The sequence below is a fragment of the Acomys minous genome, assembly GCF_964271855.1.
Source record: "Acomys minous genome assembly, chromosome: 10".
NCBI lineage: Eukaryota > Metazoa > Chordata > Mammalia > Rodentia > Muridae > Acomys > Acomys minous.
Window position 1 is genome coordinate 41883571 of NC_140491.1, and position 24663 is coordinate 41908233.

A 24663-nucleotide genomic window follows, 5' to 3' on the forward strand; every position below is an offset into this window, starting at 1 on the left:
AGATAAAGGTGTCAGAGCCAGGAGTTAAATGGAGAGCCATATACTCTGAAACACATTGTGGCTCCCCACTGATAAGCCAGCTCTATTTCTATTTACTAACTGAAAAGCAAGGAAATCTGACTACCCAGCTTTCCACACAACTAGTAACTGATGGGAACTGAGCAGACAGAGCTCAGAGAGGTTCTCAGGAAAATGAAGCCAGCTCCCTGCACCTGGGGCCTAGGGCCTCATATAACACAGTGGCTGAAAGAAACAAACACCCATGTGGTGCCCTCACATCCATATCCTACAGGGACTGCCTTGTCTCTAGGCCTGCTAACAAACTTTTGTGTATATGTTCCCAAAACAGCTACATCTATATGAAAATGTACCTATAATTTAATTAAACTGCCTTATGACCTTATTTCTGCTGTTAGCTTCCACTACCTAAAATAGACACAACATGCTTTTGTTTGTTTGTTTGTTTGTTTGCTGGGGAGGCATGCTATAATCCAAGATACCTTCAGTAAAAACATCAGAAAATAGAGACAGACATTGTGAGAACACAGCAACCCAGAGACATCCTGATTCCATATGGACATTTTCTGAACCAAGAGCCAAGTGCTGGGTGCCCTTTAATTCTCTGTTGAAAATATGACACTTGATAACCTCACCATGACTGTTTCTCAAAATAGGGACTGGGCCTCACAGCAGATGTCTGGGCTGGTGAAACCTGAGCTGAGTGGCCCAACAGGCTCTGTGGGAACAGGCAACACAGCCTCTCTGGCTTTTTGTGTACCCTCTCAAAATCCCTGCCACTAACCCCCCAAGACTCAGAACTATCCAGAGATGCCCTGGAGTCCAGCTGTACTCATCATTGGCTTCTTAGATCACAACTACAACAAGAAGTCTATACAAAGACCACTACCAACAACAAACCTTGAAGACGATGCTACAAGCGCTGTCTCAATGGGCTTGATTGCCCAGTGCAACAGTGCTTGCATGTATCACTGGGATTGACTGATCAGTTGACTGAGTGCTGGGCATGGGCCCATGAGAAGCATGTAGCTTCTGAAGCCTGTTACAGTGGGGAAGAGAGGGAGGTTGTCTAATGGCTTTTGAAAGTACTTCGTAGTGTTTGCGTATAGGGCCTAGTCTGCACGTCTGCATCCCAGGTGCCTTTGCAACTGTGCTCATGTACTGCTCCAAGCCTGAGGGTGTGTCCTGTTTGTTGACCTCACCGTGCCCAGCCCCACATAGGTGACCAGGAATCCCACTTCTTTGAGGGTGCTTGGAGAAGCACCAGGTGCGGAGAGCAGTCTTATCTTTTCTGTAGTGTGCTAGCAGGGGACAAGACACCTATTGCTATGTTCCGGTGCTCCCCAATGCAAGCCCATTCCTAGTGTTTGAATGTGGGATTCTGTGTCAGCGCTTAGGTTTTGGCAAGTGTGCAATGCAGACTGCTTCATTTCTGCTCTGTGTTGCAGGGTCATTTCTGAAGGCTTACGCGTCAGGAACCAAGTACATTGGCAATGGTCTTTGAAGATTAGAGTCCTTCAGTCTCTACTTGATCCCGCTGTGAAGGGGTGGCCATTCTGCCCATCATACTGAGGGAAAGAGAGAGACAGTAGCAGGATATATGGTTAGGGTTTGCCTGTTCCTCATGATGCTGAGATGTGAGCCCAATCAGTGTTAACCCTTTCCTCTAAGCACTTCCTCCAGGTCTTTCCCTTTGTTCCTCCATCTGTGGGACACTTGTCCCATGACTCTGTTCTGTATAGCATCACTCCTTTGTATTCGCACTCAGTGGAAGCTGGGAGGGGGTTGATAACAACTCTCAGACTGTGAAGACGAGAGCCCCACCCTATGTGTAGAACCACCAAGGTTCTTGACATGGATGACGCAGGGAATGCTGGTTATAGCGTTACAGTCTTAGATGTAGCAGACAGAAAAATCTGTGCCTGACCCAGCAGGGAGTGGAGACTTGAGACATTTGCACCACAGAGGACAAGTAGATGGAGATCTTTCCAGAGAAGATCCATCTTCCATCTTTGCCTTGCGATGGGATTGAGGAGGTGGTGAGGCAGGTGGTGCAGATTTCTTAAGAATCTGCCCCAAGAGTCTCAAGGGGAAGGGAGCACAGCCTGAGCATCTGTGGCCCTAGAAACAGGGAAAGTGGAGCAGTGCTCTGTGACCTGGAAGAGTCGAAATCAACTTGGACTTGGGGAGAGGAATGAAAGGATGTGGGGGATGGAATGGGAAGAGGAGGAGAGGATGGGGCTGAACCATGAGCAGATGATGAAGGGCTGGCAGAGACAAGAGGCGGGGCCTATTGTGCTGTCTAGGGAGTTCTTGTCTGGATATCATTAGGGGCTAGGGTGATAAAAGTGTGGATACCCATGTTTTGTGTGTGTATGGGGAGCAGGGGTGTTCTGGTGTGCCAGCTGCAGGAGAGCTGATCCACCAGCCAGGCTCACAGGCATAGCTGCCCCTGTGTGTCCTTTGGTTCAACAGCAGCCTTTGTGATTCTGGGACAGGACTGTGACTACAACAAAATGTATCTTTCAGGCTTGAGAGAGAAAAAAAATGCACTGTCCCTCAAAGACAGACGACAAAGAAATAACAAGCTTCTGGTTATATGGCTGGGGAAAGAAGGAACCCCCAAAACACCTTCAGGAGAAGGCTCTACATCACAGCTGAGAGATTATGGGAAGAGTTGCTGTGTGCAAATCCAACAAAGCTTAAGCACGCAAGGCTGGCTGGTGGCTGGCGGTGCTAGGAAAGCTGACTCACCTCTCCCAAAATACTTCGGCATCTTCCCCAGGGGGAACGCCTGTGTGCCCACACTGCCAACCCCCAGAGGTTTGCACCCTCTTTAGGAGGAGGAAGCAGGTGCTGCCAGGCATTTTCATTCCTTAGGAACTCTGCTCTTCCTCCTGCATAATTCGTGTTCTCTTTTGTGGGATTTTATGGGTTTAAATTGGGGGAGACATGGGGAGGGGGAATCTTGCTGCCAGTCTGCAGAAGACCTGGTGGTGAGGTTTTGGCCGAGATCACAGGCAGCAGACAGCAGCCTCCTTACCTGTGAAGTGCTGCATTGGGTGGCATTCATAAAAATGGCGCTGTGCTCCTATCTCAGGCCTGACTAAGCCCAGTGGAATCTGTCCTTCAGCTCCTAGGGTTGCACTGGCTACCATAGAAAGCCCATGCTAACTTCTAAGTAGGGTGAGCACATCCCTTGGTGTGGGCAGGGGGCAATGCGAGACATTCACATGTATTGGCTTTTCTCCTCCCTTCATTTGTTACAAACGTTCAAACCTCAGTAAACTAGTGTTGGCATGTTTTTGAAAGGAGATTGTCCTTTCTGGAATATTCAACAATACAGCAACTCTAGTTTTTAATTGGTTCTGCAGAGCAGGAGCTGCCGGGCTTCAGACCCAATGGCAGAGTATTTGGTGATAGCTAAGTCATGCACACCACAGGCTCTTTCTTAACTTGCTGGGAGTTGGGTAATAGCTGTGAGACTCAGCTCTCAAATGTTCCTCTTTGAATATGTACCTGATATCTGGTGAGATATCAGCATTCCCATATAGACCGGCCCCTGGGTTTAGAGGCTAGTAAGGGCTCCAGCTTTTGTTACTGTGTCGTAGAGAATCCTATCTGGAAAGTGAATCTTTTTATGGTGGGTTCCTGAAAGCTTCTTCCACCTCAGATCAGAACTAAAATTTTATTGTGAATAGCATTTCTTGGTTTTCATTGTGGTTGCTGGGTAAGTGAGCTTTCACTGTGCATCTGGAAGAGTGGGTGAATGTTCTACTCTTACACAGATAAAGGGGTTTTCTTTTAGTCCCAAAGAGTAAAAAATGCTTGCGGTTAAGTAAGTGGCCATTGAGCATTGCCTGCGCTCACTTAGTCCTCATGCAAATACCACTTGATGACTTTGTTCAGCTCTTAGGGAAACCGAGGCCTACGGATGACAATGGTTTGTCCACACAGAGCCACCTGCTGGAGGATGCACAGCTTTAGAGACTTTGCTGGGTCTGACCCTGACTTCTTAGTGACTCTGGAGCAGGGAGCCAAACCCAGTACTTGGTTTGTATTCATAAGTGGGTGTTCTGGGCCTGACTTCTGAAAGATAGCCCCTTTCTGTTGCCCTGAGGCAAGGTGTTTTGTGGGTAAACTTGTATCCCCACATTCAACGAGCGGTGTGGTAGACCGCACCTCTAAATAGCTCCCGTGTGTGCTGTTGTTTGGATGTGTTCTCGTAGCCTGTCTGTTTCACACTTGCACACTCTAGGCCTTGCTTATCTGAATCTTGAATGTCTTCTGATAGTTAGATTCTGTCTTAAAAGGCAAGGAGAGACATGAAAGCTTTGGCAGAGGTTTCCCGATTTGTCTTTTTCTTCATTGGAAGACAATCTCGTCATAAGAAGGAGCAATACCCTTAATGCTGGGATTGCTGAGGCCTGAGAGGTCTTATATGGTTTCTTATCTAGGGGGTCCCTGAGAGTCAACTTGATTTGCCAAAACTATGCTTACCAGAAGAAGATTTGGTATACCTTGTTTTTCAGAAGCTTCATGGCTTTGGTTCTATGGTCAATGGAGGTTTTGGCTCTATAGGCATTGCAGTGCCCTCAGGACTGCCTGGGGGCTGCCTCTGCTCACCTACTTATCTGTCATCAGCCTAGGCATATATTTCCATCTCTCTGCAAGTCCAACTCTTCCTCCATTTCCTGAGGCAATTCCACAAGTTCCTGACATTCTGTTTGAGCCACAGGGAGCCTTAACAGTGGGTTCAGTTCTCAGGGGCACCAATTCTGTGTATAAAGCTTAGCCATAGCCCTCATTTGAAAAGAGGATGAACCTGCTTATCTGCTAGGAACCTTGTCCCACAGGCTGGTTCTTCTCCAATCCCTTTCCCTACAGCTGTGCCTGCAGGTTGCCGGCATGCTCAGACAGGGGGTAGGGACTGCATTTCCACATTATCTTAAGGGTTATTTCATTTTGAAAAATACTTAAGGCAGTGTCAATGTAGTCTACGCCATAGCTAGGGCAGCACCTGAAGTTCAGAGACCCTGCATGTGGAATTCTGTTTTCTAGCTATGTGCTGTCAGAATGTTGTTAAGTCTGTTGTATCCCTAATGGCCTCAGAAAAATGGAGAATGGAGATTTGTCACATGAAGTTTTTGTGAGGATTGGGTACATTCAGTGTTTGGGTACATACATAGCTGAAAAAATGCATGAGTTGGTGCTGGATACGAGCATTTTCCTTAGCTTCTTGGGACCTGACTGTGCTCTGGGTGAGAGTGGGGTTCCTGAAGTAGTCTGGATAAAGCTGAGCATAAGGCAGCCAATTCCAAGGCTCTAAGAGCAACTCTTCGGCACAATGGTTTCTGAGCTGTAGTCCTTGAGCTTAGTACTTTGCTTGTCCATGGAAAACCATAATGTTGAGACTCTTGCTTTCTTGGAATTGCTGTCTAGAGTTGTGTTTAATAACGGACACCCAAAAAGACCATAGGCAGCTTATTTTGCACGCAAACCCTTCCAGGAGGAAGCAAACACTACTCGGAATCCAGAGCCCTCCAGGAGAGAAAGGAAACCCGCATGTGCCTACAGCATAAACAGGCTCTGGTTTGCTCCATGGCCTGATTGGCAGGCAGGATGTGCCAGCTGTACCCAATTTCACTAAAATGTCCTCCCAGCAGGTGCTACCCAGCATCAGGCAGGCAGGGTAGCCAGCACGATAAACTCCAGGAATTATGCACTTGGTGTTGTTTCTCAGGGGAATTCATGTCAGCAGGCCTTTAGCTTCTGTGTCTACTGTTCTTGGATGGCTAAAACAATTTTTTATGCTTCTGTGTCTGAAGCTGATGGCTCTGATGGAGAAACAGGAGGAACACAAAGCAGATACCCTTTAGATGCTGGCCTGGCGCCTACAGAGAACTGGGAGAGGTATCAGTTTTCCCTGTTAAGTCTACAGGCCCTGGACTCCCTCATCCTGAGCCTCTCTAGTCCGGGTGAAGGTCATCACCCACTGTGGAATGTGGGTTTAATTTATCTGTCTGCACGGAGCCTGAGATTTGCGTTCTCTGAACCAGTTAGCCCAGGCCTTCATAAGTCATCGAGCTTTCAGGGAACAGATTTCAAGCATTCTTCTCTACAGTAAAAAGCTATTAGAAATAAAACTCCCATGGCCCCCGGCCATGGGCTGATGGAAGGGTTAGGAAGAACACAGGAGCTTGGATGTATAGTGGTCCCACATCATTTGGGGTCATAACTGATGACTTGGAAATGCCAGAAACGTTTTCTCATATAATATACTTACCACTTTATAAACAGTCCCTTCTGGGGCACACCCACTGTTTTACCTTGGAGAGCTGGGAAGGAGTTTGGGCTGTGTGCTAGTGACTTATCATCTGAAGAGAGCTGGCTGGACCTGCCTGGTGGTAACTGAGAAGCACCTACCCTGGTGTGCCCAAAATGAGCCAAGGAAGGCCCTAGCCCTAAGGACTTCCTGACACTTGGGCAGAAGCTCCGCCCTCTCTGACGTGCTCCCACATCCCTGAATGTTAGCTTCTGCTGATTGACAGTTGGCGTACATCTTTGAGAACCATCTACTTGTTAGAACTCATGGCTGCTCACAACCGAGTGAAGGTGACTCGGGACATCTGTCCGAACAGCAGCAGTTCTCTCTGTGCCATTCAAAAGTGCAGGAAGCTGGCATTTTCTGTTTTCTCACTATGACCGTGTTCTATGGAGGGCATTCAGAAGTACCGATGCCTGAAAGCACAGAGAAGAAAACAGGATCCACTTGTTCTAAGGCTATGTACTTCACCCATGCTAGAAGCCTCTGCTCCCTAACGCACACATCCTTGGCAAACCTGACTACAGCTGTAGGTAGCTAGTGGACAATCAGGAGGGAGCCAGAGTTGAGGCTTCATCATGTTCCACCCACAGCCTGCTCCCTGAATCAGGATCCCTGCCTGGGGGACTCAGCTTTGCTACTCCTATCCTCATAGGAGACAGTTTACAATCTCTGCCTGCCCCCTCTTCCTGCTCAGCATCCTTGCTTCTTCCTGCAGCCTGCCCATCAAATCAAGCCACCTATGGTATCCAGGGTGGCAAAGGTGGAAGCTGTGGGGCCCCTGAGAAGGAGAGTAGCAGAAGCGCGCCAGGGAATCTTAGCAAGAGATGCCCTTAGATCCATGAACTGAGGTCATTGTTAGGCTGGAAAAAGGACAACGTTAGATTGTGGTAAGAAATTCGGAGGGTGAAATTAACCTCCTCGCCAACCATTCTCAAGTATGGGATTCACTTGTGTCAAGTGCGTTTCTGTTGCTGTGAACTCTCACCACCCTCCATCTGCACCTGTTTTTATAGAACCCAAATCCCATTTCTATCATGTTCTTACTCTAATATTCCCTTCCGTAGCCTCTGGCAACAATTATGAAAAAATTTCTAGTTAAACAATGGCACCGTAAGTACTTAAAGTGTTTTAAAATATTTTTAAAACAATTTTTTTTTCAAGACAAGGTTTCTCTGTGTAGCCATGGCTGTCCTAGACTCGCTTTGTAGACCTGGCTGTCCTCAAACTCACAGCGATCCACCTGCCTCTGCCTCCCAAGTGCTGGGATTAAAGGCATGCACCAACACACCTGGCTCCACAAAATATTTTTTCTAAACAAAAGGAATTCTCAACAAAATGAATACAAACCAAATTCAAGAAAACGCCAACATGAACATTTGCCATCGCTAAGTAAGCTTCATTCCATTCTGGAATGTGGGGATGCTTTAACATGGTGGTTCTCAAGCTGTGAGTCTCTCAGGAAACACATTTACATACAATTTACATTACAAGTCATAACAGTAGAAAAATTACAGTTATGGAGTAGCAAATGAAAGTAATTTTATGGTTGGGGGGTCACCACAGCGTGAGGAGCTGTACTAAAGGGTTGCAGCGTTTGGAAGGTCGAGAACTAACGGTTTAACATGTGCAAGTCAAAAAATGTTCTTGAAGAGTTTTTTTTTTCCTTTGCCAAGAAATTCAATAAAGAACAAAGAAGAATCCCATTGTCTTCAGGAAATAAATTATATAGTGCATTTTTGATTGACATTTCTTATCTCAGTGTTTTACCCAGTGTTTAATTTGAGCAGTCTCTCATCTATTTTATTTTATTGTAACTTTTACTAGTTTAAAAATCCGGTGTATTACTTTTGCAATTCCTGTGGTATTTTTATTCATCATTGAATAGTATAAAAATGAAGAAAAGAGAAGATGTTTTTTCCCCCTGGGGTACTTGTTTTTCCATTTGGTGTTAACTTTCTGGCTCAGTGAAGTATTTAACTGTTTAATGGTTCTATGCACTGTTATTTCAAAAGACATGATCTCTAAGCCTCTTATATAGATATGAGTGATTCAGCCCAAACTTCTTGACCTTACTTAATCCTAAAACTCTGAAAATGCTAAAGCAAAGAGTAGAGAAATACTTTGAGGCAGAGATAAGCAAGGGCTTCCCGAACAAGAACTCCTGTTTCTCGGAAAGTAAGGCCAATTATCTACATATGCGACCTCATTAAATTAAGAAACATGTGCATTTAAGGAAACTCTTATTTGGGTGAAGCAGCAACCTACAAAATTAGAGAAAAACTTTGCCAACTATCTGATAGGGGATTAGCACCTACAATGTGCAAAGAGCTCATAAAACTATACAAGAAAACAAACAACCTGATGAAATCCTTGTTCGAGGAAGTGAAGCACGTTCTCAGAAGAGAAAACAAAGACTGCTAATAAGTAGTTTTAAAAAATGCTCAAAATCCTTGGGGAAATGCAAATGAAATGTACCCAGATTCAATTCTCAAGCCTTTTGGAATGGCTCAAGGAGGAAATTCTGCAGAGAGTGAGGAAAGGGCGCTTAACTCACTGCTGGGGTATTGTAAAAACAGTTCAGCTATTATGGAAATTAGCATGCTAAAAATAAGCCTTTTGTATGACCCACCTATGTTCCTGACCATCTGTCTGAAGCATCCCATATCTTACTGCAGAGATATTTGCTCATGTTTATTGTTTTCCTAATCACAATAGCAAGGGAATAAAATTAGTATGGATGTCTGTTGACAGATGAATGAATAATGAAAAATATAGTTCATATGTAGAATAAGATTTTATTCAGCCACAGAGAAAAATGGGATTTTCCAGTATTCAGGACAACGGGTGGAACTAGAAAATGTATGAAGTGAGGACATCCTGGATTAGAGAGTCACATGCTGCATGTTCTTGGTCATACTTGACGCACAGCTCCCAGCTGTTGTATATAAGTGTTTCATCTGTGTACGAGCAAGGGGTGGTAGATGACAGGAGAATAGATTGGAGCCCATGAGAGGAGGAAACAATTATTTTCATCAGAAAATTCGCCTGTGATTAAAGCCTAGTGTTATGTGTGCTGTATTTAAAATTTAAACAGTCGGTGTTGATTGGATTACCATCTAGCTAGAAAACTAAAAGTTTCTGATTGTTTTTGTTAAAAATCTGTTCAAATATTTCCAGATGTGTTTCCTCTTCTGTTAGTCATACTAGTGAAAGTGTTGTGATATTCTGGTTTTTGCACATTTCGACACATGTTTTTCCATTGAGCTGAGTTTTTATTTAAATTTTCATGTGTTTCATCACCATATAAACTTAAATCGTCTAAAATAAAAATACTGTATTAAGTAGTGCTGAAGCTGTATGGATGAGGTATTGTATGAAACAAGTAAGTTTATTGTATAGACTTATGGTTTCTAACATTTGGGGCAAGAAATACAAAATCTGGACATACAAATATGAAGAGCATTTGTCTACAGCATCTCATGCCTTCTAGAAATGATTAGTGATAGACAAGTGTGGTGCCTCTACCTTTTTACAGAAAGATCAGAAGGAGTGGGAGTGGCCAGGGAGGTGACTCATATGTCTAATATACACAGTATTCTTTAATTGATTTGATGTGTGTGGTCACAGTTAGAGCGCCACTGAAGGGTCTCCTAGGATCCATGCATACTTCAGGCACTGATTTCACATGAGTTCTCTATGTGGTGTTTACCAAATATGAAATTGTCCATTATCAAAAATTTAAACTAATAAGTACACCAGTGTGTTTTGTATAGATTTCTATAGTACACTAATTGCTTTTCTCAAAAGAAATAAAAGTCGTAGCTGTAATAATGCTATTTTAGCATTTTATTACAATCCACACATTCCAGATGTTAGGATTTAGCTGGTTGGTGATGGGCACAGGGCATTTTCAGCTCCCTATGGGGTTTCATGCTGACTATAGAGGTGTGGTGTCTTCATATCCCCAGGTTTGCCACACACAGAGAGGAGCACACAGAAACTGGTCTTCAAGAGACCAGAATAAAACGAAGACTAGGGCAAGGGCAGAGTGCCGTGAGGCTAATATACAAATTGGTGAGCAGTTGTCAGGCCAGAGAAGAGACAGGAGTGAGGATGAAGACTCCAAAGGTGTGGTTGTCAGTATAGGCTGGTGGGAAAAAAGTGTATGTTGTCACTGAGACGGATACCCCCTCCATCAGTGGGATGAACACAGCTAACTGTGTCTGGTGACCATGTTTGGTGCATTGCTAAGTTTCTTCTTTAACAGAAATAACAAGAAATGTATATTGTGGTTGTGGAAATATTCTAATTTTCTTAAATATTGTCTGACTTGCCTTGTCTGCATACATGCATTTGTACACACACACACACACACACACACACACACACACACACACACTCCACTGTCCTGAACAAACAACTCTACTTGGAGTATTATACCTTTCCAAGTTGAATCAGGCCATAGTCAGGGGGCAATACCAGGTAGTTTGTGGCGTGTGCTGTGAGGAACAGCCCCAAGATGATCCCTAGATACTGTGGAAGGAATCTGAGGACAATGAAACTGACCGGGAAAGAAACTGGTATGTGACTATGCAGTTGTGAGGTTTTGGACCACTGGTTTCATAAGCATGGCAGGGTAGATGGGGTGTTGTCACATGATGGCGACAGATTGCTTTTACAACGAATGAAGGAATGGTTGAACCCCATTGCCTTCCTAATAGTGCTGTGTTCCTAATAGCACTGAACACTGAGTGGTTCCCTGCTGGCTCTGCAAAACTGGACTAAAATGTATTTCTTTTCCTAAAAATTACAAAATAAACAAAATTTTATTTGTGTAAGCACCTTTGGAGGTAATTCAGAGACTGGACTTCTGACTTGGAGTTAAGGCTAACTGATGAATGTTCGCGTTCATGTTTTTTAATCTCTAAAACGGGATTAGCAGCTGTCCTTCAAAGAGACTGAATAATATAGTGGTTAAAATTTCAGACCCTATGTAAATTGCCTGGGCTTGAGGGTAGCTCTACTTCTTGGTAACACTGGGAAACATTGCCCCTTTGTTATTGGAAAAGCAGGAATAGTCTTACCCTTAAGAGTAGCACAGGTAAAACTATGAGACAATAAATAATGGGTCCTCTCATACTAACAATTTTATTTTACTCTATTTTTAAAAAATTTTTAATTGCTTTATCTCATATAGCTCATAACAGGCATGAAATTCACCGACGTAGTCCAGGCTGGCCTGGAATTTGCTACTTCCTAGCTCAGCCTCCTGAGTATTGGGGGTTATTCCAGTGTACCACTCTTTCTTGACTTTTTGGATTTTTATGTCTATGAATGAAAAGGAAGTAAGCAATAACAGTTAAAAAAATTGCATAACATGCAAATACTATAACATAAATCTTACGGTTTTGTTTTCTTTTTTTTAAGTTAATTTATAACTCCTTACTGTAGTGAAGAATAATAACCAAGTGACATTCTTCAGTCTATGTTAACCGTGGTGGGGACATCTGGAAGCTCACAGCCTCTTCTGGATCCCATTTCCTGCTTCTGCCCATTTCCAAATGATGTCTTGTGTTTTACAAGTCACACCCGTTACAGTAGCAAAGCACATGTTGTATCTGGCATCACCCAGACCCCACCACTGGTAATTGTTTACTGTGTCTTTCTAGACTGTTACACGGTCTATGGCTAGAATGTAGTCCTCCCTAAAAATATTTCCCTAAACAAATATTTTGAAGCTTATTTTTAAAAACTTCTGTTGTACTTTTAACTGTTAGTGTCAATATACTATTGTAAAAATAATTTATTGATTTTTATTGATATGTTCTATTAGTTATCTATGTCTACGAATGAAAAGGGAATAAGCAATAACAGTTAAAATATAGCATTGGGATGTGGTCTGACTACTAGTCTGCCATTGGAAGTTATGTCATCCTGTCACGGAGTACAGTCTCAAAAGCTTCTTGCGAATAAGTTTCTGGAAGACTATCTGATATCTTTGAATCCACATGTCAAAATGCCTACAAGAGTCAGCTGACAAGAGAGTTCAGGGTGGGCGGTGGCATCTCCGTGCCTCTGTGTGGATCTGGCTAGGCCTGTGCAGGGTGGGGAGGAAGCAGGCAGGAGGAACTCTGGGGTGTCAGCTAGGTACGGTTCCTGCCTCTGCCTGCCACTCAATGACTGTGGGCCTTCAAGTGAGCTCCAAATCAGTCTGCAAACTGTTTTGAGACCTGGAAAGTAATGATTGAACGAGTAAGTGGTTATTAGGTAAACTGTGAAAGTTATCATAACAGATCCCCATAATTGTGAAATGCTGCTGAGAAAGTCCTAGCTTCTGTTACAATAAAATACACAGGGACTCTACATATTAAGACTTACTATATAAACGAATGCATATACATTTACATATATATGCACATAGTTTTGTATATGCTTATATGTAAATATTATGTAAACATACATATTTTATATACACACATATGCATGTATGCATATGATATACACATATGCATGATTCAATATGTAGAATGCAGTGCCTATGCTAGGTGCCTTTCCTCACTACCTGGAGTGTCCCTCAGGTAGGTGTCTTATTGACAGGGCCTGGGAAATTGCCTCCGAGGTTCAGTGAGCTATCAATCCATAGTTTGAAATAAGATGAAAATGAAGACAAAAGGGTTGTGTGTTAGGACACTACCACTCACATCCTTTTGCTACCCACAGCCACACCCAAGACAGTGGCTGTATTGATGATACTGCTCTGACACACTTTCTGGATGACATCGGGTGCCTTAATTTGTTCTCAGGGCATCCAGTATTATAGAGTCACAGATCCATATGCTCAGAAGTGTCCTAGATCCTGAGCTGGAGAGGATGAAAGCAGAAAATTAGGGATGCCAACCTACTTATTAGCGGTGAGGCAGCACGTATAACCCAAGCCAGCAAACTCAAATGCTCACACCTCCACCTTGACCAGGGTGGCTAGAAAATAGGACAGGTTGCTCCCACATGGGGAACACGTTTTTAGGATGTTTCTTTTTCAGAAACACTTTCAAAAATGTTTCCCATGGTTTGGTTTTTACTTGCTTGTGGGAGATATCATCTGTTAGTACTAGAGACTGCTGACAAACAACTGTAAAAGGACCCCACAGCTCTGAAGGTATTTCTGAAGCAAGCCATAAATGCTTTTAAGGATGAATCATACGGAGGCAAGCATAAAACCCTCATCTAGTGTTTCTGTCTTATCATTTTCAAGAAGGAAGATGAAGGCCCGTGCTCCACCACCTCCTGGAAAGTCGGCTGTCCCAAACGTCCACAGTGAACAGAAACTGCCTCATGATGCCACACTGGGCTCTCAGCAAAGCCTGATCCACATGAAGGAGGCGGTACACAATAGCACCTTGGACGTCACTGTGGTTCTGCCCAACGGGCTGGAGAGGCAGAGTGTGGTCAGCGGGAGGTAAGATCCTGATAACTGGGTGGAGGTTCTCATGTGTGTGGGAAGAGCGGGTGTAACCATGTTGAATTTGACCCAGGCAAGAATGCGTGCTCTAGCTTGGCACAAGATCACAGCCTAGGAGATCCAAAACCATCCCACTGAGAATAGTGGGGGTTGACTGGCCCAGCAAGGCTCTCTGTTGCCTTGAGGGGATTCAGGGCTCTAGGACTATCCTGGCAGAACTTGGGCCCAGAGGAAAGTGCAGCTATACATAAATTTTCAAAATTAGTTTATGTGATAATTGAACACAGTGTTGATTAGTATTACTGCCAGCCTTGGTACACACCCAAGACTGGAGTCTTGTGTTCTAAGATGGCATGCCTTTAGTTGTAATGGGTATATCACATTGTCTTTGAAAATCTTAACTCTCAGCATAGGGTAAAAGTTATTTTTCAGTAGGGCTTCCCCTTGCAACCATTGTCCCAGGTGTAGGAATATCCTCAAATTAGCATCAAAGGAGAGGTGTTTGGACTTGTGACTGACACCTTGTGGCATTTCCCCAAGGCCCACCTCAGAGACTGAATTGTAAGTGTTTGGTTGTTTCACACAAATAGGCATTGCATTCATCACAGATTTCCCATGAAGCCTTATAATGTAAGGAGTATGTTTTGCTATCATAGTTTAAAAATGATTTTAGAATGTGTGCCATTCTACCAGTAAATATATATGTACCATTTTTTATATTTTGTTCCAGTTGATAGTTACTGCTTTTCTTATCTTAGATTTAGAAGATTCTCTTAGAATCTTCTTTGGCAAGCACCAGGAAAGGTGGAGCTCCTCCTACAATGTAGAAATACTCCTGAAAAAGGATTTCAAGTGAACGCACTGTACTCTTTGTAGCTTCAGTTTCTTTTTCCCTGTAGAGCAGAAGTTATCACCGTGCAGTTCTGTACGATTGCTACCCCAGACGACTGAGAGCCTCATCAATTATTCAGATAACCTTCTTCTAAGCAGGGAAGCATAGAGTCAGGAAGAGCCTGTACTGGCCCAGTAGCCTCTGTCCCTGGGCCACCTTCTGGGTGCTACAGGCGAGGGTATGTTTCAATCCTTAATAATAATAAGTGGGCTGATGTTAGATTCCTGGCTCTTGCTCGCTTTTTTGTTACATTTTTTTTCCTCTTCTGCTTAAGCAGCGGCTTTAGCAAAGATCCTTCTCATCTTGCCCTAAACAGCAGTTTACAAACCCAGCCAGCCCCAAACCATGTATTTCATGATGGAGAAAACATTGCTAGTGAGTGAGTGCTTATGACCCCATTCTGCAAATCATAGGTGGCTTTGCTTTTATGAGCTGCTCATGAATTTAGAGACACAAGTAATAGTCCCTATCTGTCTTAAATATTAAGACATAAGGATCGGGCTTGGAACTGTTCCTGACTAAGGAAGAAGGCCTGGCAGGCCTTTAGGAGTGGGGTTGCCAGCTCTCTGCATGGCAGGTGGGAAGGAAGCCAGCAGCCCCATTGCTTTAATTGGGAGCACAAGTGAAGAGAATATCTTTGAAGACACAGCACCCTCAGCCCCGGCGGGAGCTTCATAAAAGGCTCTTAAGTGTTGACAGTGTTGGGCTGTGTCATCTTAGTGTAGAAAATTAGTCACATCCACGTTGGTTCACAGAGCAAAAGGACAGGCAAATGGTTCTTTTTCCAGAAGAGAAGAAACCTCTCCCAGCATTCAGGCCTGTAATTCTGCCCCTAAGAACCACTGTGCCCTAAGCACCACAGCACAGGCAAGTGCACACCTGTGTGGGGCATTCCAGGTCTTGAGCCTTGTAAAGCAATGTAAAGACTTCATTTCCTAGTTATTAAGCCTATAAGAGAAGCAGTTAAAGAGCATCTTTATTTAGAGAAAGGAGTTACCATGCCAAATTTTCTTTCTTTTTTTTTTCTTCCCTCGCTCTTTCCCTCCCTCTCTCCCTAATAAAGGAGTCTGTCTTTTCTGTGAAGAAATAACAAAATTAAGGGCCTGGCATTTAAGTTGCCAAGCCCTGCTATTGTAGGGAAGGGAATATTTTCACTAACACAAAGCCTGATAGTTCATGGAAACTACTGTGCTTGCTTGGATAATGGTCATATTCCAGCCCCACAGAGGAGAAGTACCCTTTCGTGAGCTCCTGATAGGTTACTAAATACTAAAATGTCATTTATCTATTGAGCAGAATGAATAACAAATCGAAACTTGTGTGTGCCGCTGGGCAGAGGGTATGTCAGGGGGCAGAGAAAGCCAAGCATGTGCCAAGCAGCCCTCACGCGAAGCAGGCAGGTCTGTGTTAGAGAGTCTAGACTGAGGAGGGATGCAGAGGAGCCTGCACGTGTAGAGGTTCTTCTGTAGCCCGCACAATGTATAAGACTCCTGGCTTCGCAGTACTAACTTTCTTCAAATACAAGGAAAAACAAACATACTAAAGGTGGAATGTAACATTCAAATGAATTTTTACGACATCGCAAATTAGTTCCTCAAGGGTAATTAGGCTGGGTCCAAGTCTGCCACAGTCACCCACTGAATGAGGAACATGCCTCTCCTATAAGTCGGCCACAGAATGCTATAGGCCAGTACTTCTCAACCTGTAGGTTGCGACCATCTTGGGGGTCAAATGACCCTTTCACAGGGGTCACATATCAGATATCTGCATATGAAGTATTTACATTACAGTTCTGACAGTAGCAACAGTACAGTTTTGAGGTTGCAACAAAAATAATTCTGTGGCTGGGCGGGGGGGGGGGGGGGGCGCGGGTCAGGTCACCACAGCATGAGGTACTGTGTTAAAGGCCAAAGCAACAGGAGGATTGAGAATCACTGTTATGGACTCTGAAGAAAGGTAAACCTCTAAGACACAGGTGAAAGACAGTGAGGACAGTCTGAGGAAAGGGCAAGAGCGGTTATGTCAGAAAAGGGATACCTTCGTGGTGGAACATGTCCACACCTGCTCAGGCAACCCACATCATATGGCGTCAGTACTGAACAGGATTCCTAGCTCAAGCTAATCTCCTGTCCTCAGGTCAAATAGTCCAACCAACATTGCTTTCAGATGGTTTTAAAGTTGAGTTGTCTTTAAGAAGGCAGGCTTTCTCCAGTTAGCAACCTATACCTCTCTCTAAGCCCAGATTGTTAGACCTTTTATAGACAGGCAACAGCTGCACAGCCTTGGGAGATCAAGTCTCTGCAACTGTGTTCCATCCTTCTCTCTCTAGCATTTGTCAACAGGGGCTCAGGCTTTTATGAAACTGGATTCTTGCTACAGATTTCAGCTCAAATCCGAGGTCTTGCCTCTGGCCACCAGACCAGACCTCCCTGTCTGTGGGCCTATTTCTGCTCTCCTAACTAGTTCTTGACTGTGTTGGTATCTGGTCCATATGCTCCTTGGTGCAAGTCCTCAGGACAGACTATCTGCCAAGGACCTTGATTACATCTCGACTTGCCATAGGCAGATTTGGGCCCAGGGGTCCCGCTCAAACTAAGGCGCCAGCCAAGGACAATACAGGCGGTAAACCTTAAGCCCCTACCCAGATCTAGCCAATGGACAGAACACTCCCCACAGTAGAGTGGAGAGTGGAATATGACTTTCTCACATACTCTGGTGCCTCACCTTTGACCATGTCCCCTGGAGGGGGAGACCTGGTGGCACTCAGAGGAAGGACAGCAAGTTACCAAGAAGAGACTTGATACCCTATGATCATATAGAGGGGGAGGTAATCCCCCACAGGAACAGTCATAGGGGAGGGGAATAAGGGGAAATTGGGAGGGAGGGAAGAATGGGAGGATACAAGGGATGGGATAACCATTGAGATGTAACAAGAATAAATTAATAAAGGAGGAAAAAAAAAAGAAAAAAAAAGAAAAAAAGAAAAAGAATAAAAAAAAAAAACAAAAAAAACAACAAAAAAAAAACATCTCGACTTGCCTCTTTGATGCCACTTGAACCTGTCAGACTGGACTTTCTCTCAGGATTTGCATTGACCTTGTTGTGTGCCTCACCCAGAGCTCAAGGCCACATGTTGGCCTTGGTCCATACAAGAAACTGGGACGCATTGGAACGCTTGAGATTTGGCCATGCATACAAATTGTTTGTTTTAAGACCTTCTGGATATACCCGTGAAAGCAGTTTTCATACCCAGCACCCAGTGACCCATTCAGCCAACATAGGCTCCAAATGCACGTCTTGATATTTAGTATCAAGGCATTCTAAATATGAGCCTCTATACCTGTAGCATTGACACCACTGGGGGAATTTGTAAGAAGTATAGCTTTTCAGCCCCACCCAAGCCTGGCTAAATCAGAATGCCATGGGTGGGATCCATCAACCTGTGTCTTCACAAGCCCTAAAATTTCAGATAGCATGCTCATGTGGAGAGCCTCTTTTAAGAGTGCCTGGCTCTGCTTTGGGCCAGACACTCCGTCCTGAGAGTAAGTCTGGGCTCTTACTGGCCCGATGACATGAGGAAGGAGACGGGAGTGTATATAGTCTACAAAGAGGCCTGCTGATCTTTACCATACCACACTGAGTATCTTCAGTGCCTTTCTCCTCATCCTGTCCATCTGAGGGTACGGTATAACAGCAGGCTTCAATAAAGAGAGACATTCCTTCCGTCCCAGGAGGGCAGTTGGCTTGTGACCTCTCTGACGTTGGCCTGTTGGCCACCAGCTTGAGTATAGTGGTGATACGGACCCTTCATTTCTTTGGTCCCTCAATAGGGATCTGAAAAAAAAGCCATATAAGGCAGAAGACCAGTTTCTTAATCAAGTCACTGCCTCAAGCAAAACAGTTTTTTGAACTTTGTATACATTGAGAAAGCAACGTTTTTTTAAGAGGAAAGAAGTTTATGAAAATTCTATTCACTTTTCAAATTTAAAGAAGAGTTTATAACAAGTGCCCCAGAAACAGTTTTGCCTCTGTGTTATGAATGTTAAAAGGCACTGGGTAGCAGAGAGTAAAGCAGCTGGAAGAAAAAAGCTGTGGAGGATAAATGGGAGGAAAAAATTAAAATGAGATTGGCAGTTGTAAGGAGCCCTCTAGCTCAACTTACTTGTTTTGGGGGTGGTCACTCCCCCTTTTTACTACAACTTTTGTTCTTCTATTGTACTTATGATTTCACCTTAATTATAGATGGTGATTAGCTAGAGAAGTGGCACCGAGGAGTCTCTGCATATTTTATTCAGGTTCCTGGATGTTCTTATGTGGTCATCACTGGAGCCAGATCTCTGGCACTTCTTAACTTCCTAACATGTCTGTTTCTGCCTTTGACATTCGGAGTATGTCTGATTGCTGAGTTTCTTTCATTCCTTGGGTGATGGGGGAAATATTTTGCAATTCAAGGGTCTGATGTCACTTGCTGAGGGCAGGGTGGCACTCAGTCACATACAGAACATAATCCTCTGCATAGCTGTATAAAATACACATGGAAAAGAGTGGTGAACTGTCATGTACTTATCAAGCAATGGCATGGTGTCTATCTACTACTGGGCTGACACTGTTTAGTGTCTTCACTAGCTATTAATCCATGGAGTCTCCAGCAACCCTTTGAGGTGGGATCTAGCCTAATGCCCTTACAGTAAGGAAACTGAGGCACAAAGCAATGCAGCCAGTTTCCTTGGGTCAGAGAGGTCACACATAGTGATTCCAAGATTTCACACAGGCTCAGTACCACTAATAAACTGCTGCCACCGAAGAGACATCAGCACTTGACCAGAGAGTGATGTCAGGAAAGCATGGACCAGGGGCCAGGACTTCTCTAGGAGACCGGTGAGGAGAGGTCAGACTCAGCAGCCTTAGTCTTTGGAAATAATCTGTGGCCTGTGACACAGTGACTTACTAAGACCATGTGGAGGCACATACATAATACCCAATTAATAAAGTCATTAGTTCTTTGTTGACAGGTGACAGGAGGTAGGTTGGGATCTGATGGATCTATAATAAAACCCCACAGGGACTGTGGGCAGCCAGTAACTTTGTCCACTCTCAGGCACTGCCAGTATGCAGAGGGCTGTCTTTCCCTTTCTGGATAGGTTCCTCCAGGAGTATCAAAGGAGCTTGTAGAGACCTGAGGAGCATCTTAGAGATTTTCAAATGCCATCCAGCAGCATTTAATAGGTGTGACACACATGGGGAAAAACCTGGCCCCACTCACACTTTGCTTCACACAGGCTCCTGAGGAGGGAAGAGTGGCACAGTCGTGAGAAGTCATGCCCCTGCCCATCCTCCTTTAAATGAAATGTCAACCCCTGATAGTAAATTGACCCAGAATCCAGTGATTTCTTCTCTGCACCCAAGTTCCCATTAGAGCCAGCAGCTCCCCCTGGCCTCTCACAGTGAAGGACAGCTGGGGCAGCGTGGAACAGCTTGGAAGGCTTCGGTCTTATCTGCTTCCAAACCTCCTCACCTTTCCATAAAAACTGATCTGGGCTGGGTGTAGGTCTTCAGCACCGGGAATGTATGGGGACCTGTTTGTGCCTCAATGCTAAATAAATGACTCTCTGGTTTTGTGTAATGCAATGTGTATGGTAAGCCTTGTCTAATTTATTGTGTTTATAGTCTTTGGAACTGTGGGTTTTGTTTTGTTCTGTTTTTGTGCCTCTCCCCTCTCCTTCCACTTAATAAGAAGTTGAAATAGGCAGTAGTTGTTGATAGCTGCTTCCACCCTCCACCATTGAAACGTAGCTGCAACTCTTCCTTAAGATGATGCATTTTCAGGTAAAATAACATCCTTTCCTTGGTGGCTTGGGAAGACAGAGGACAGTATTACATAGGGATTGGGTCAGCCAATTTTGGAAAGTCATTTGATATATAATGTTGAATCTTGGATGCCAAGTTATATATGTTGACCTAACTGATGAACACTGTCATCAATAGTATATCAGTAGACTTGCATATACTGGCTTCTGCTAAAGAAAGAGGGTGTGGTTTTTTGCAGTGAGGAAAGACCCAAACCCTGCTGCTCCCTTTTACAGCACTTTATATTTCAATATGTCTCCAAGAACTGTGGCTGTTCTTCAGACCTTAATGTTTAGATGGTAGGAGTTAGTGGCTATGTGCATTTTGATTTCTTTGATAGTTTATACTCATATGTTTATGTGGTGGGAATGTATTCCCCAGTGAGGTTAGCTGGAATCAGTATCCGTAGGCCTGGGTGTGAAGTGACTCCCAGAACCACCAGCTGGTAGGAACCCCAGACTGACTCTTCCCATTCTCATACAGGTACAAAGCATGAATACATAGTAGCCCTAGGATGCCAGTGAGACAATGAATGGGAATTAGTCTTTTTTTAAAGATTTGTTTTTATTTTATTTTATGTATATGAGCATTTTGCCTACATGTATATTAAACCCATTGAATATGTTCCTGGTACCCACTGTGACCAGAAGAGGGTATCAAGATCACCTAGAACAGGAGTGCCAAATGGTTGTGAGCCACCACATGGATGTTGGGAACCAAATCCAGGTCTTCTGCAAGAGTAGCGAGTAATCCTAACCACTGAGCCATCTCTTCAGCCCATTGATGATGGCGTTTTACTGTTTTGTTTTGTTTTGTTTTTTCATTTTATTTTTCCACAGTGTTAGGTGTTGAGCCTTGGGATTCTTTCATGATTCTCAATGAGCTTCACCTCCAGACTTATTTTACTTTATTAAACTTCATCAGAAAAGGAAAACCTATAACCAAAAGATGCAACAGAAAAATATACTAGGTATTTCAAAGAATACCATACCAATGCTTTTTAAACTCTTCAGCATCCACAACAAAAGAATGAACATCTCCAAACTGCATCCTCTGCAAACCACAGGCTGGCATCCAAAATGAATAGGAACAAAAAGAATTCTTCAATAAAATACTAGCAGATAAAATTCAGTGTTATTTCAGCACTTGTCAAAGAGATTTCTTTGTGCTGAAGGCTTTGCTGTGGTCCATTATGCACGGCAGTGTGTGCTCTCCCTTTAAGTTCTGTGTTGGGAGAATGGTGAGTGCACATTTAAGCTGGAAGAATCAGCCATCACTGCAGGGCTCATCTCATCCTGGTTGTGCCTTAAAGCATACTTGAAGCTTGAATGTGTCCTGGTCCCTCCCATCCAATGTTCTAAGGACACAGAGTACCAGCTTCATGGGAATTATTGTTGTAGTGGTTGGCACATGCTGTTAATGTCCTCTTAGAAGATGTGGGAAGCATTGCCCTGGAGATAGGCTTGTGTGTTTCTTTAGAGCAACCAGAACATTCTGGATATTCTCTAGTTACAATAAATGAACAAGAAATAGGGGGTGGGGGGATTCTTTTGGCGTTGGATTTCTTCAGAGCAAAGGAGTGAGGAACAGGGCAGCCAGTCATTGCTGTGTTTTTTTCTTAGCTGAGGAGAATTTTTATTTATTTTAAAACTTTTCAAATGCATGACCTAATAACACAACACACCAGTAAGTCATCTGTATTATTTTCTGAATCAAACATACCTTTTTGTGCATTTTCCTTTACTTTATTTCTTTTATTATTATTATTGTTGTTGTTGTTGTTGTTGTTGTTGTTGTTAGTATTTGGTTTTTCAAAACAGGGTTTCCCTGTGTATCTTTGGTTGTCCTGGGCTTGCTTTGTAGACCAGGCTGGCATCGAACTCACAGTGACCCACCTGCCTCTGCCTCCCGAGTGCTGGGATTAAAGGCATGCACCACCACGCCCGGCTTTTTCCTTTATTTCTTAACTCTGTGTGTGTGTGAGAGAGATTTTTGTTATATTGCAGTCATTTTTTTCAAGATAAGGTTTCTCTGTGTAGCCTTGGATGTTCTGGACTTGCTTTGTACACCAGGCTGGCCTTGAACTCACAGTGACCCACCTGCCTCTGCCTCCCAAGAGCTGGGATTAAAGGCATGCGCCACCACATCTGGCTGTAGTCAAGTCTTAAATATATATTGTGATAGGAGATTTTTTTAAAACCATGAATAGATATAGAATTTTGTAAGATATTTTTAGTGTTATTGAGGTGTATATGTGTGGTTTTTTATGGTTCAATTTGATGGTATGATATAACACATTATTTGTTGACTTGCACATATATATTGAACCAGGCTTGAATTTCAGGAATAGATCCCACTTGTCCATGGACTACAATCCTTTTGCTACGCTGTTGAATTGTATTTACTAGTATTTTATTGATTTTTTTTCATCCTTTTCATTTTGGATGTCAGCCTGTGCTTTGATGTGTCGAAGTTTGGAGATGTCCTTTCTTTTGTTGCTGCTGTTGAAGAGTTTAAGAGGCATTGGTGTGTTATTCTTTGGATATTTGGTATAATTTTATGTTGTACCCTTTGGTTTTAGGTTTTCCTCTTATATGAGGTTTAACTACTGATTCAGTCTGTTTATTTGTTATGGTATGTTCAAAATTTCCATTCCTGTTTGATTTGGTTTTGGGTAGAGTCTGTCAGTTTCTACTGGGTAATATCAATTTTGTTGGCTCATTGTTTACCAAAGTGCCTGTCATTTTTTTTTCCAACTCAATATTTAGCCCTTTGATACTTTACACTTACAAATAACTGAAAAATTAATGCCATGGAACCATAGGCTGTGTACGTTTTTGCTTATAGAATTTAGATAGTTAGCCTAGCACATCCATGGATTTAACTAGAAATGGAATTCTTGTTTTCATCTATTATGATTTTGGGCTATTAAATGTAATGTTGTTTGGCATTGAAGCTGTTAACATGGAATTATAGAATTATGCATAAGGACTTAGTGTTAAGATTGCTATTATTGTTTTCCTCCACATCCTCCTTTAAAAAAAAAAGAGTTTAGGCATTTTCATGCATCCACATGTCAATTTGTTCAGCCTTACTCAGATAGACAGAGGGGAACCTACAGACAGTGTTGCTAATCATGATCTGTTTTCTCTTTTCCAGCCATGCAATGATGGACCTGCTGGTGGAACTCTGCCTTCAGAACCACCTGAATCCTTCTCACCATGTCCTGGAGATCTGGTCTTCTGAGACCCAACAGCCTTTGAGTTTTAAGCCAAATACTTTGATTGGGTCCTTGAATGTACATACTGTACTTCTGAAAGAAAAAGTCCCCGAAGAGAAAGTTAAGCCCGGCCTTACGATGGTGCCTGAGGTCAGTGGTTGTCTGAGGCTATATGGAGCTACAGTTTTGTGCGTGAGTGTGCAGGAGTTCTAGAGAGGCTAGGGTTGCTCTTTGTTTGAGTACCTAACTCACGGCGCTGTGTTGAGGTTTCTTCTCCTTTGCCAGGTAAAGTTAGGTGCTACCTGGGTTTGCTACAGGAAACTGAACTTGCCAAATTTGCTAGTGTTTATTGTTATGATATTGATCCTTTCTATAGTATACAAGGGTTGTAGGGCAAGCTGTTTGTCAGAACGACCTTGAAGATAGGAATGATCCCAAATCTGCATTTTCCAGGATGATAACCAGAGCACTTGAAAAATGTGGCTAGTGTGATTGAGAAATTGATTTCTCAGTTTTATTGATTTTGCTTATTAATTGGTGACTGCTTTCTTGACACACATATTTCTGCATTTATGACCCCAGAAGGCACAGCTCCATAAAAAATAAAGTTCACCATCTTAGAGGAGAGATAGGGCCTTTGAAATATTGTTTTAGTTTCTATTTTTGCTCTTTGCTTTCATTTGTCTCTGAAAGAAAGAGGGAGGGAAGAAGGGAGGGTAGAGGAAGGAGAGAGAGAGAGAGAGAGAGAGAGAGAGAGAGAGAGAGAGAGAGAGAGAGAGAAGATGCGAGGTAGTAGGAAGTAGAAAGGACCTGGCAGGAATTGGGGGAGAGGAAAGAATATGATCAAAATATTTTATTTAAATTTTAATGTTTTCAGGAATATTTATACTGTTGCACTC

General features: G+C 43.3%; 1 protein-coding gene across 18 annotated transcripts in view; it reads left to right on the top strand.

Moving 5' to 3' along the window:
• Positions 1-24663, top strand: part of COBL (cordon-bleu WH2 repeat protein) — a 244509-nt gene that overhangs the window by 70213 nt on the left and 149633 nt on the right. For 17 of the 18 annotated variants that reach the window (XM_084798316.1, XM_084798307.1, XM_084798321.1 and 14 more), the window contains exons 2-3: positions 13599-13802; positions 23704-23914. In XM_084798316.1, coding sequence (XP_084654442.1) covers positions 13599-13802; positions 23704-23914 — 415 coding nt within the window. The remainder of the gene's footprint in view (positions 1-13598; positions 13803-23703; positions 23915-24663) is intronic. The other variant, XM_084798317.1, reaches the window with a different exon arrangement.